Genomic DNA, 13,858 nt, shown 5'->3' on the forward strand with positions numbered 1-13,858 from the left:
TGTGAACCTCAGCACTGCAACATTTCTCATACAGCTGCTGGAAATCTATCACTTTACCTCCATAAATGATACAGACTCACCAGTAGCCTATATAGATTCAGGGCATCATCTGTTTTCCTTAGGCACCTCACACAACCCTCATAGCACAATATTTGGGGCCAATAGCCACACTGGGCATATAAAATGTTTTGCAGACCCAATATAAAAGTCCAGCCACGTGACCATATTGTCTACCGACTCTTAGTGAACGTGTTTTCTAAAGCCACTCTCTTGTTTCTTATGAAAACAAACTACTGAGGGGATTTAACCCTCAACCCAGGCTGCCCTAGGCTTGATTTGCACTGCAAATCGGGGGCCAAGTATACACAACAGATATAACTACATCCTCAGAGGTGTGCAAAATCCACGCCCCTGGGAGATCTAATCATATCAACCTTAACCCTTCCTATAGACTGTGCTATGCTGGGAGGAGAGCTTCTCCTCACGGTGTAGCTACCACCCCTCACAGGAATGAGGTGACTGAGCTGACAGGAGAGCTGTTTCCCTTTGGCTCAGAACATCTTCATCAAAATACTACAGCTGCATCAGGACAGGTGTGCTGATGCACTATTTGTAGTATGAATTCACCCTCAGCTCAAAAGTGAACTGCTCTCTCTTCACTGCTATTGAAGCCGAGTTTGCTAACTGAATGAAGAACACACCTCTTCTTGGAGTGTGCCTGCACCCTAAGACCAGGTCTGCACTACAGCAGAAGGTCGGAATAAGGTACGCAATGCCAGCTATGCTATTATATAGCTGGAGTCGATGTACCTTAATTCAGGCTTTCGCGCTGTCTCAACTAAGGGGTGGGCAATGGGTCGGAGTACTGGAGCTGGTGCAGGCTCCCTGTAAGTTCAGTTTAACGTGTCCCTACCAGCCACGTTACATTGAACTCCAGAAAAGCAGATGTGGCCGTAGTAATTCTGTAGCAAACAACACAACCTGCAGACAAGCCAGTCTTCATAAAAGCACACGTCTCTCTCACACCCTTCCCAACGAGTTCAAAGATATTGACGGCGGCGTTTGTTTCTCGATAGTGGAACAGCACTCCATACTTCAAGAACAGGTATTTGATTACAGGTACCGTGTGCGAATGCAGTCATTTTTATATACACTAGCAGGGCCCCCGCCCCTGTGTGGCGAGGGAGCAGGGGCAACTGGTGCGGTAAGGTAAGCAGGGGCGGCTGGTGCCTGTGTGGAGGCATCGCCGGGAGGCCCTTAGTCAGGCGACAGGGACAGCCAGTGAGCTCCTGGTGTGGTAAGTCACCAGTCTGTTCCCGACAGTGCCCTGGCAGTGGAGGCACCTCTCTGGAGGCAGGTTGGTAACTGGCAGTAAGCGTGAGGGCCAGGCATGACTTACCTGTGGTGGCTGCGTGGGCAAAGGCTCAGGGAGGTGGAAGAAGAGAGCACACGCGGCCAGGTTTTATGCTGGCTCCTAGTGGCTGCACCCTGGCCAGACCTTGCCCTGGCTGCAGACCAGTTGCCACTGGCCTTCTGCTCTGCTAGTGGCCCACTGCAGCTGGAACTTGTGGTCCCTGCTCCCAGCTGGTGCAAGGGATGAGCCCGGCTAAGACATGGTACCTGGGCAGCCACCCTGCCCGGGGAGGAGCCTAGGGTAAAGCAGGGAATAGGGCTTCTCTGGGGACTGCACACCAGACCCCCTCCTCCCGCACAGAAGCTTGGTAAGAGCTGTAGGGGGTGTGTACTACCCTCACCCTGTGTTCCCACCACACTGGTCAATGGGGTACCCCCACCTGCCCCTCTGGGGTGGCCATCCCTGCACCCCCTCCTCCCTGGGTGGCTGTCTCTGCCCCCTACCTGCCCCAGGGACCAGTCACCCCATTCCCACCACCACAGGCACTGGAGTTCAGGGGAATGTTCACACTGAGCACAGTGGGACAGGCAAGGAGACAGGCTGGTGGTGAGCCAGGGAGGGCTGCAGTCATGTGGGGGGCTGGGCAGTGGGAGGGGCTTCAGACTGGGGAGCGGGAACATAGAGGTGAAGTGGGAAGAGAGAAAAGGAGAGGGGCTGTGAGGGCTGCAGCTGGGAGGGGTGGGGAATGTTCACACTGACTACAGTGGGATGGACACATAGATGGAGGGAGTGATGCCTCTCATTTTATAATGGTATAGAGATACAAAATTAAATTAGGAAGGCCAGAAAAGAATGTGAAGAACAACTAGCCAAAGTCTCAAAAAATAATCATTACTTTTTTAAAGTACATCAAAATCAGCAAGTCTGCTCAACAGCCAGTGGGGCTGCTGGATGACAGAGATGCTAAAGGAGCACTCAAGGGCAATAAGGCCATTGAATAGAAATAAGATGGATTCTTTCCATCAGTCCTCGTGGCTGAGGATGTGAGGGAGATTCCCAAAACCGAGCCAGTCATTTTAGATTAAAAATCTCAGCAAATGTACCAGACTGAGGTGTCATTAGTGGGGGTGTTGAAACAAAGTGATAAATTAAATAGCAGTAAGTCAACAGGGCCAGATGGCATTCACTCAAGAATTCTGAAGGAACTCAAATTTGAAATTGTAGAACTATTAAATGTAGTTTCTAACCTATTATTTAAATCATCTTTTTGTACCAAATGACTGGAAGACAGTTATTGTGATGCCAATTTTTTAAAAGGGCTCAAGAGGGGTTATTGATAACTACAGTATAGTAAATCTACATTTCCACAACAGCCCAGTTTCAAAATAAGGTATTTCGTTTAGAAATATCTTATTTAGAAATAACACAACTAGACAAGCTGCATCTACATTAACACAGTCTTCCCAAAGATAAGTCGAAAACCAGGGGCACTTTCAAAAGAGCATGCGGAGAGTCTACACGCAAAATGCTCTCTGGACAGTAAATCGAAAGAACACGGTGCTGCGTTAGAAAGCGCTCCTTCAATCCCAGAATCTTTCAAAAGAAGATACGTGTAGACACTCCACAAGCTGCTCTGTTGAAAGACACATCCTCCATGGCACCAGCCACCTGGGTCACGGAGACACTCTGGCCGGTGGCAGTGGGGCTGTATGCTCCCTGTGTCCAGCTGTCTTTAAAGCTGCACAGACCCAGGAACCCCCTGGCTGGAAGCTGAGAGCACGTAAGCAGCAGAGCCATGAGCTGAGAGAAGCACGCCCTTGCAGCCACCCCGATTAAAGACACAACAGTATGGCCAGCAGCCAGCCACCTCAGAAGCCACAAGGCTCCCCTCAAAGTCCTCACAAGACTCGCAGGGGCCTGGACAAGCACCAGAAAAATGGCCCCCTCCTAGAGTGAGCCAGAGCTCACTTCCCTAACACCATCCGCTCCCACCAGTCGGAGCTACTGAGGTGGCTCCAGAGTCACTGGGGCACCCCTGGGGAGTGCTGGTGGGGTTCTGTGTCAAGGGGTTCCACAGCCCTGGCAGGGGGCTCACCCCCAGGCAGAGGTCAAGGGTGGCCAAATGGCCAACAGGGTGACTGTGCGTTCACGATGGCTAGCAGTAGGAGTTGGTGTGGGTCCATCAGGCTGTGCAATAGCCATTTGGTCTATGCACTGCTCTGTAGGGCTTGTGGCAGATCTGCAGGCCTCAGCATGAGCAGGACGAGGGTGTTGGGGAAGGGCCCTTAAAAAGAGCAGCTGGCTGAGTTTCCCAGAAGGGTTTGGCAGCCATGTGATCCTGTGCGCGGTGTAACCAAAAACCCAGGCTTGTCCTGGTGGGTCCCTGCACTGAGTAGTGGTTTAAAAGTAGCCACAGAGGCCCACTGTGTTCCTTGCTCTGTCTCCTGTACTTGCAGGAGTTTGGATCACAGCATCACGAGGCCCTTCTCGTCATTGGTATGTCCAAATACAATTCTCCATGGAGGAGGCTCACTCCTCGCCTGCCAGCCCTTGTGTTGGCCTGTCTTTTCCTGCCCTCTAGGGTAGGCTGATGTGTGGGGTGGTCGGGGGGGAGCCTGGTCCCCTCCCACATGTCCCAGGTTCTGGCTCAGGGACCTATAGCTGATCCTTCCTGGGCCTTCGTCTTTGGGAAACATGAAAGCACATGTCCAGCTGCCAACATATTTCTCCTCCATTTCGGTGCTGTAGCTGGCTGCGGGCTGGGGTCTATCACAGTGGCTTTTCCTGGCCCATTTTTTGGAAAGAGCGCCTGTGGCTGTGTGGATGCTCTTTTTCGAAAGAAAGGGCTGGTCTTTTGAACGAGCAGATTGAAGGAACGATCCACTTTTTGTATGTGGATGCGCTCTTTGAAAAGACGGTCTTCCAGAGGATCTCTTCAGGATAATCACCTTTTGCAAGCATGCTGTAGTGTGGACATAGAAACACAGAATCAAAGAATGCTAGGACTGGAAGGGACCTTGAGAGGTCATCTAGTCCAGTCCCCTAGACCATCCCTGATAGACATTTATCGAACCTGTTCTGAAATATCTCCAGAGATGGAGATCCCACAACCTCCCGAGGCAACTTATTCCAGTGTTTGACCACCCTGACAGTTAGGAACTTTTTCCTCATGTCCAATATAAACCTCCCTTGCTGTAGTTTAAGCCCTTTGCTTCTTGTTCTATCCTCAGAGGCCAAAAAGAACAAGTTTTCTCCCTCCGCCTTATGACACCCTTTTAGATACCTGAAAACCGCTATCATGTGCCCCCTCAATCTTCTTTTTTCCAAACTAAACTAGCCCAATTCTTTCAGCCTTTCTTCATAGGTCATGTTCTCTAGACCTTTCATCATTCTTGTTGCTCTTTTCTGGACCCTTTCCAATTTCTCCACATCTTTCTTGAAATACTGTGCCCAGAACTGGACACAATACTCCCACTGAGGCCTAAGCAGTGCAGAGTACAGCGGAAGAATGACTTCTCGTGTCTTGTTCACAACACACCTGTTAATGCATCCCAGAATTATGTCTGCTTTTTTTTGCAACAGCATCACACTGTTGACTCACATTTAACTTGTGGTCCATGATAACTCCTATATACCTTTCTGCCATACTCCTTCCTAGAGAGTCACCTTCCATTCTGAATGTGTGAAACAGATGGTTCCTTCCAAAGTGGAACACTTTGCATTTGTCTTTATTAAACTTCATCTTGTTTAACCTCAGACAACTTCTCCAATTTGTCCAGATCATTTTGAATTTTGACCCTATCCTCCAAAGCTGTTGCAGTCCTTCCTAGCTTGGTATCATTTGCAAACTTCATAAGCATAATTTCTATGCCAATATCTAAATCATTGATAAAGATATTGAACAGAACAGACTCCTGCAGAACCCCACTTGTTATACCTTTCCATTAGGATTGAGAATCATTAATATTTACTCTCTGAGTAAGGTTATCCAGCCAGTTTTGTGCCCACCTTATAGGAGCCCCGTCTAAGTTGTATTTGCCTCATTTATTGGTAAGAATAACATGCGAGACCGTATCAAATGCTTTACTAAAGTCTACGTATGCCACATCTACCACTTCTCCCTTATCCACAAGGCTCATTATTCTATCAAAGAAAGCTATCAGATTGGTTTGACGTGATTTGTTCTTCACAAAATCATGCTGGCTGTTCCCTGTCACCTTACCACCTTCCAAGTGTTTGGAAAGGATTTCCTTAATTACTTGTTCCATTATCGTTCCTGGCACAGAAGTTAAACTGACTGGTCTGTAGTTTCCTGTGTTGTTCTTGTTCCCCTTTTTATAGATGGGCACTATATTTGCCTTTTTCCAGTCTTCTGGAATCTTTCCTGTCCCCCATGATTTTCCAAAAATGATAGCTAATGGCTGAGATACCTCCTCTATCAGCTTCTTGAGTAGTCTAGGATGCATTTCATCAGGCCCTGGTGACTTGGAGACATCTAACTTTTCTAAGTGATTTTTAACTTGTTCTTTTTTTTATTGTACCTTCTGAACCTACTCTTTCCCACTAGCATTCACTATGTTAGGCATTCCTTCTTCAGACTTCTCGGTGAAGACCGAAACAAAGAAGTCATTAAGCATCTCTGCCTTTTCCAAGTAACCCGTTACTGTTTCTCTCTTCTCACTGACCAATGGGCCTACCCTATCCTTGGTCTTTCTCTTCCTCTTAATGTATCTATAAAAAGCCTTCTTGTTTCTCTTTATGCCCGTAGCTAATTTGAGCTCATTTTGTGCCTTTGCCTTTCTAATCTTGCCCCTGCCTTCCTGTGTTGTTTGCCGATATTCATCCTTTGTAATTTGTCCTAGTTTCCATTTTTTAATGATTCCTTTTTTATTTTGAGATCATTCAAGATCTCCTCATTAAGCCAATGTCGTCTTTTGCCATATCTTCTATCTTTCCTACGCAGCGGGATAGCTTGCTTTTGGGCCCTTAATAATGTCCCTTTGAAAAACTGCCAACTCCCCTCAGTTGTTTTTCCCCTCAGTTTTGCTTCCCAAGGGACCCTACCTACCAGCTTTCTGAGTTTACCAAAATCCACCTTCCTGAAATCCATTGTCTCAATTCTGCTGTTCTCCCTTCTACCCTTCCTTAAAATTGTGATCTCTGTGATTTCATGCTCACTTTCACCCAAAAGCTGCCTTCCACTTTCAAATTCTCAATCAGTTCCTCCCTATTTGTTAAAATGAAATATAGGACAGCTTCCCCCCGGTAGCTTTTTCACCCTTCTGAAATAAAAAGTTGTCTCCAGTGCAGTCCAAGAACTTACTGGATAGTCTGTGTGTTGCTGTGTTAGGTCCCCAACATATAGCCGGATAGTTGAAGTCCCCCATCACCACCAAATCCTGCTACACACAATGAATTTCAACTTAGCATTTAGCTATTTTGAAATAACACTTCCAGGTCCATAGCACTATTTCGGAATAGTGCCATTGAAGCCCATTATAGCTTATTTTGAAAATAGGCGCTTTTCCTCATGAAATGAGGTTTACTGGAATCAAAATAACACGCCTGTTATTTTGAATTTATTTCCAAATAGCATGTGCATCATTTGGACTCTGCCAAAGTTATTTTGAAATAATTTGTTATTTTGAGATAACTTGGCAATATAGACGCAGCCGAAGACTGACTTACTGACTCTTTAGAAATCCATGACATGCCCACATCTTGAATAATGTGTTGAACTATGGTTGCCCCATCTCAAAAAAGATATAATGAACTTGAAAAAGGCTCAGAAATAGGCAACAAGAATGATTAGCGATATGGAACTGCTGTCATATAAGGAGCGATTAATAAGACTGGGGCTTTTTGCCTCAAAAAGAGACTTAGGGGGATATGAATGAGGTGTCCTAAATCATGACTGGGTTGGAAAAAGTACATAAGGAAGTGTTATTTACTTATTCCCATGACATGAGATCTGGCGGTCACCCCATGCAATTAAAAGGCAGCAAGTTGAAAAGAAACAAAAGGAAGTATTTCTTCATACAACACACAGTTAACCTGTGCAACTCCCTGCCAGAGGAGCTTATGAAGGCCAAGTTAAGAAAAGGGTTTAAAAAAGAACTAGGTAAGTTCATGGAGGATAAGTCCATCAATGGCTATTAGCTAGGATGGGCTCGCACGGCATCCCTGCCCTCTTGTTTGCCAGAATCTGGGACTGGGTGACAGGAGATGGGTCAATCGATAATTATCTGTTTGGTTCATTCCCACCCAGGCACCTGGCAATATTTGGAACACAGGATATTGAGCTAGGTAGACCTTTGATGAGACCATGTATGACCCTTCCTATGTTCTTATGTTCATGGCTTATATAAACGTTGTTATGAGAAAGTTTGAAAAACCTCCCAGGCTTTTTAAAAACATAGAGGAGAGCTCGTGTAACGTTCATTGATGGATTGATTGTGTCTCCAGGCTATTCACAGCCCCGGCTGTCTGGAGGAGACAACCTGTGCTCAGGACGTGTGGAAATAAGACATGGTGAAACATGGGCTACACAATGCGACGCACACTTTGATCTTAAAGCTGCCAGTATCATCTGTGAAGAACTAGAGTGTGGGACAGCACTGTCTATTCCAAGTGGAGCTCACTTTGGAGAAGGCCGTGGGCTGGTCCGGACGGAGGAATTCCAGTGTGTGGGGAATGAGTCACACCTGGCGTTCTGTCCCACGATATCTCATGGGAATCAGACATGCTCGCATGCAAATGACGCCAGCATCATATGCTCAGGTCAGAGTTGAATCTGCTGTCTTTAAAATCCCGGTGGTGTGTAGTCTAGATTAGGTGCACGAATACAACAATCTCACTCTGTAGGGAGCTGGGACAATAGGCTGGCATCAAATTCTGGTAAAACCTGTGTAATTAAAGATAATAAGGAAGGGACTGGTTTCCCCTCCACTCACCCCTGGACCCCAGCTTGCCATTGTTATGTATTTGGTACAGGAATAGTTCCAGAGCTCGCTCTGTAAATCCTTCTCTCTTCTGTCCAGGTCACACTGTCTTCCGGCTGGTGAACGGCAGCAGAGAGTGCTCAGGGAGGGTGGAGATCCAGCTTTTCGGTGACTGGGGAACCCTGTGTGACTCAGGCTGGGATCTCTCTGATGCCAACGTTCTTTGCCATCAGCTTGACTGTGGAGCAGCTGTATCAACCCCTGGAGGAGGGTATTTTGGGAGTGGAAAGGGCTCTGTTTGGACAGACACATTTCACTGTAAAGGGACTGAATCGTTTTTGAGAGATTGCCCTATGACTGCCCTGGGGGCCTCTCCATGCCCACACGGGAATCATGCCAGTGTGATTTGCTCAGGTAAGTGCAAAAGAAATGCTGATTAATGACACCTGTCCTTCAGTTTGTGATACAGGGAGAGGAAGAAGGATCTAGGATCCAGGATTATACGTTAAAATAATAGTAAATTGGAGATACACATCTCCTAGAACTGGAAGGGACCTTGGGAGGTCATCTAGTTCAGTCCCCCACCCTCTTGGCAGGACCAAGCACCATCCCTGACATCTATTTGCCCCAATCCCGAAATGGTCTCCTCGAGGATTGAACTCACAATCCTGGGTTTAGCAGAAGCCCATTACTCAATGAGCGGAAAAAACGATAACAGAAAATATAGAAATAGCATCAGTGCTTAATGACTTTTTTGTTTCAGTTTTCATCAAGAAATTTGGTAGCAACTGGATGCCTGATATAATGAATGTCAATGAAATGAGGTAGAATCAGAGGCTAACATAGGGAAAGAACAAATTTAACGTCACTTAGACAAGTGGATGGCTTCAAGTCAGCAGGGCACGATAAATTGGAACCTAGAACATTCAAGGAGACAACTGAGGAGATATCTGAGCCATTAATTATTATCTTTGTAAAGTCATGGAAGATGGAAGAGATTCCAGCATACTGGAAAAGAGCAAATTTATAATCCCAGTTTATAAACCCAGGGAAATACAGACCACTTATCTTAACGAATATACCCAGAAAGAACAAAGCAAATAATTAAGCAATCAGTTGCAAACACCTAGAATGTAATAAAGCAGTAAGTACCAGTCAACAAGAATATGTCAAGAACAAATTGCATCAAACCAACCTGATAATTTTCTTTGATAGGGTAACAGGCCTTGAGGATGAGGGAAAGCAGTAGGTGTGGTAAGTTTCAACTTTAGTGAGGCTTTTGAAACTGTCTTGTGTGAACGACTTCTAAATAAACAGGGAAATACAACCTAGATGGAGCTACGACAATGTTAGCGCATAACTGGTTGGAAAACCATTCCTTTTTTTAATGGGAAGAAGGATTCTTTCAAAGATGGGGTTTACATTCGAAAGATCAGTGTCTACACTGCTTTTCTTCTTTCAAAAGAGGAATATGCAAATGAGGTGCCAGATAAGTAAATCTGAAGCTCATTTTCATTTTCGATTTCCCTCATTTGCATGCCTATTTGGAAAGAGGACTGCAAGTGTAGAGGAACCTGAAGAGGGAAGACTGAGGAGGACATAAGAACTATTTTTTTTTTCATGAAAAAGGGTGCTTTCAACAGTGGAGTTTTCTTTCAAAGGAACCCCATCTACATGGCTATTTTGCATTTTGAAAGCAGCACTTTTGACACAGTGAGTGGCCATGATTACGTAAATGAGGTGTTGAATATTCATAACAGCACCTCATGAGCATTTTTGATCTGCTGCATTTACATGCCTCTTCCAAAAGGGAGGGGCAATGTAGACTTGGCCCATAAGTACCAAAAAGTGCCACCGTGGCTTAACAAACAGGTAAAAGAAGAATTGAGACATGAAAAGGCATTGTTTTAAAGTGGAAGTTAAATCCCAGAGGAGGAAATAGTAAGAAGAACAGCCAGCCAAAATCTCAAAAAGTAATAGGAAAATATCTTGGAGACCATCACAAGAAGGAAGCTTGCTAAACCACCAGTGGGGCCACTGGACAATTGAGATGCTAAGGGAGCACTCAAAGATGATAAGGCCGTTGTAAGGAAAATAAACTGATGCTTTGCTTTGGTCTTTTGGTTTGACAAAGTTCTGGCTGGGATGATTTAGTTAGGGTTGATCCTGCTTTGGTCAGGGGGCTGGATTCAATGACCTCCTGAGGTCTCTTCCAGACCTAGCATTCTATGATTAGCCTGTTCCTGCAACCTCTCTCCCAGCCAGATCCCAAATACCTACCCCAGCCTGGTCCTGCACCCTCCCTCCTACCCAGGCTCTGTACCTGCTCCCTGTCGATCCCCCTCCCACACATTGAAGCTCAAATCTCCCATTTTTTGTTCTACTTCAGGCACCCAGAAGAGTTAATCTGGCCTGGGGAAAGCCCAAAACCACAGTCTCCTCTTCTCCACCCCGCCGCCTATGGGGCTGGAGCATAAGGCGAGAGAGGTGTCTCAGTCAGTGGGTACATCAGAGAAGTTTTTTTTATTTTGCTTCTCACTTTTATGTGACGTCTCCCCACCTGATTTTTCTGTGGGCTGGTGGCCCCCATCCCAAAAAAGTTACCCCACCCCTGCTGTAAATTTTTCTTTTAGTATATTTCTATGGTCCATTAAATATTACCAAAACATGTATCTCACAGTGGTTCTGAATAGTGGGAAGTTGTGTGCTTTCTGTACTTCCATTACCCCTTATGGATAAATTCCTTACAGAACTTGTGTTCAGTGTAGTGAGTTTGTCAGACCTGAGGAAGAAGTTTCAAAAGACTGGGAAGACTTTCCCAGGGGAGCTCTGTGTCACACGCATTAGGGCCACACATGATAACTCCCTCCTCGTGACAGATGCAGATGCCTGTACTGATGCATTGTCTTGAATATGGATAATTTTATTTGTGGCGCTGCTATAAAGTGTGTATAATTGCTAATATGCACAGCGTATTTCCCTCTCTCCGGAGCCCAGGTCGCTCGGAGTCACTCAGGCTGCGGAACGGAGAGAGCCGGTGCGACGGCAGAGTGGAGATTTCCCTCGGTGGTGTGTGGAGCCGAGTGCTGGATGAGCAGTGGGACATGACTGATGCCAGCGTGGTGTGCAGGGAGCTCCAGTGCGGAGTCGCTGAGAAAGCTTATAACCCCGCGAAGTCTGAGCGGGGAACAGGCCCTGTGGGGCTGAGAAGGGTCCAGTGTGTCGGGAATGAGACTCGTCTGACTCTCTGCAACAACTCAGTGTCTGAGACAGCCCAGGCCGGAATTGCTGAGGATGTCGGTGTTGTTTGCTCAGGTGAGTTACTGTGAAAATCGGACAAACATCCTGTGCTTGTTCAGTAGGAACATGACCCACAACCGACCTTCTTGTGCAGATCTCTTACATAGAGAGGGATCTGAGATTCGTATTATTGACCATCGTCAGTAAAAGTATGTTTGTTATATGCAGCAACTACATTATAAGTACATGAGGGATTGTGTCAGTGCAACGCATCAATGCTGCCTCCTTGTGCTTCCAGCCTGTGCACTGAATGAGGCAGGGGGCTTGTGAAAGAGATTGCATATGATCATAGCTTCTAAGTCTGTATTATAAAGCCCATAATAAGGTTGCACTAGCAAATGCAAATCTACACAGTCCCTGCTCTTCGGAAAGAATGGGCCAGGGATCAAAAAATCTGGTGCCACTAGGAGACCTTTTTCGGAAGAAGGGCCCACGGAGTGTCTACACATTTTTTTTTTTAAGAATCTTTCAGGAAAAGGCGCTCCTCCTCATCCGGGAGAGAGGCAGGGCTGCCAGAAAAAGTGCTGCAGTCTTTCACTTTCAGATCGGAAGAGCGTGTTTTGCATGTAGACACTTGGCGAGTTAATTCAGAAAAGGCCCAGGTTTTTTTCAAAAGAACTTGCGAGTGTAGACACGGCCGAGGAGATTAAGGCAAATTTAAGAGTCTAAGTTCAATTTTATAAACTATGTGTCTACATGTGGGTGCTCTACCGTCAGTTTTAAGGGGCTCTAATGTCAACTTTTGAAATGCTGACTTCCCCCCTCAGTGACTCGAGAGGTGAAATTTGCAAAGTTGAACTATACAGGTGGCACTTCAGTGTTATTAAAATCACTTCTGGTAGCCTCTAAACTATCCCCCAATGCCCCTCGAGGTGTCCTTTCTGGTCATCGCTCCACCCCCGCTTCTCTCCAGGTGTGCAGGAAGTATGAAACAAACTCTGGCATTCTGAGTTCATAGTTTTATGATCAGCGTGTCAATCGCAACTAGCCTCTTTACGCAGCCTAAACATGGAACCGTCAGGGGAGCCAGGGACTCAGTTCGGCTAGCGGGCTAGCCCCTGCCCCACCACACCACATGGCGGCTTGGCCGTGAGGACCAGACAGCGGCACATGAGACAGGGCTGTGGCATGTCCTGCGCGGGGTGAAGGTTTCTTCTCTGCAGAGGATATAGCAGGAGAGGCCAAGTTATTTTTTTCCTGCACTTCACATTTGTGTGTGACAGTCTCCCTCCCCCACAGGTTAGCCCCCACCTCACCATGTGGCTAACCTGCCCCCCTGCCACTGGTGTCATGTGGCTGGTGGGCCAGCCCCTGCCCCAATATACCATGTAGCAACTACGCTGTGGGGGTAATGCTTATAGGAGAGGCCACGAAACTTCTTTTCTATGGGTCAAATTTCTACGGGGCAGCCCCCCACTCCCACAGACACCAGGCACACCGGGGTCTAGCCCCTGCCCAACCACACCACACGGCCAGCCCACGCCCACCCCACCATGTGCCAGCAGTGCAGTGCAGAACATGCTTTCCAGACAGCAGCATGTCCTGGCCTGCATGGGGGAAAGGCGCCCCCATGGTAATGATTTTCAGGGCTGTTCCTGGTGGGAAGGCTCCCCCCATGGCAAAGATTTTTGGGGGCTGGCTGGCTCCTGTAAGGCAACACACAATGGGGGAAGGTGTCTCTATTCGGTTGACTGCACTGTGTTAGCAGGTGCCTCAGCTAGCCCTGCCAGCCGCGCATGGGGGACCAGCCCCAGCGGCATCTATGTGGGCTGGTCCCCTGTCTCCCGAGGGCAAGACAGCACCATGTTAACTGGTTCCAGCTCAGCTTTCGGGGGCCGGCCTCAGCAGCACCGGTGTGGCTGTCCCCACGCCCCCCACCCTCCTGCCCCCTCCCAGGCACAATGCTACAGCACGTGTCCCTTCCCAAAGTCTATGGCTCAGGGGAGCCGAACAGTCTCCTGTCTGCTGCATATTTTCTGGGGCAAAACAGCTCCCTGACGAGGTCTTCCCTGCCGTGTGAAAGGTGTTCTTTCACCAGGGTTAAAAATGAGTGCCTGTTAACACAGCACAGTCGGCTGGAGCACAGATACCCTCATACGTGGGTAGGACCGACAACACTTTCAAGGGTTCACTTCCCAATTTTTCTATTGTCCACTACTTCCTTAATTTTGCCAGACATCTACTTCTGATGGGCTTCACTGTAAGCAGGTAAACTTACAGGTTTCCTGAAATGTTCAAGCATTATTGTGGCCTGAGCACTTTT

General features: G+C 47.1%; 1 protein-coding gene across 1 annotated transcript in view; it reads left to right on the plus strand.

Annotated features, from left to right (window-relative positions):
* The window catches only part of LOC142012573 (scavenger receptor cysteine-rich type 1 protein M130-like), a 54,513-nt gene that overhangs the window by 14,191 nt on the left and 26,464 nt on the right, over nt 1-13,858 (plus strand). Inside the window, exons 4-7 of the mRNA XM_074993093.1 lie at nt 3,811-3,850; nt 7,820-8,134; nt 8,395-8,709; nt 11,293-11,610. Coding sequence (XP_074849194.1) covers nt 3,811-3,850; nt 7,820-8,134; nt 8,395-8,709; nt 11,293-11,610 — 988 coding nt within the window. The remainder of the gene's footprint in view (nt 1-3,810; nt 3,851-7,819; nt 8,135-8,394; nt 8,710-11,292; nt 11,611-13,858) is intronic.

The sequence above is a fragment of the Carettochelys insculpta genome, chromosome 1 (genome assembly GCF_033958435.1).
Source record: "Carettochelys insculpta isolate YL-2023 chromosome 1, ASM3395843v1, whole genome shotgun sequence".
NCBI lineage: Eukaryota > Metazoa > Chordata > Testudines > Carettochelyidae > Carettochelys > Carettochelys insculpta.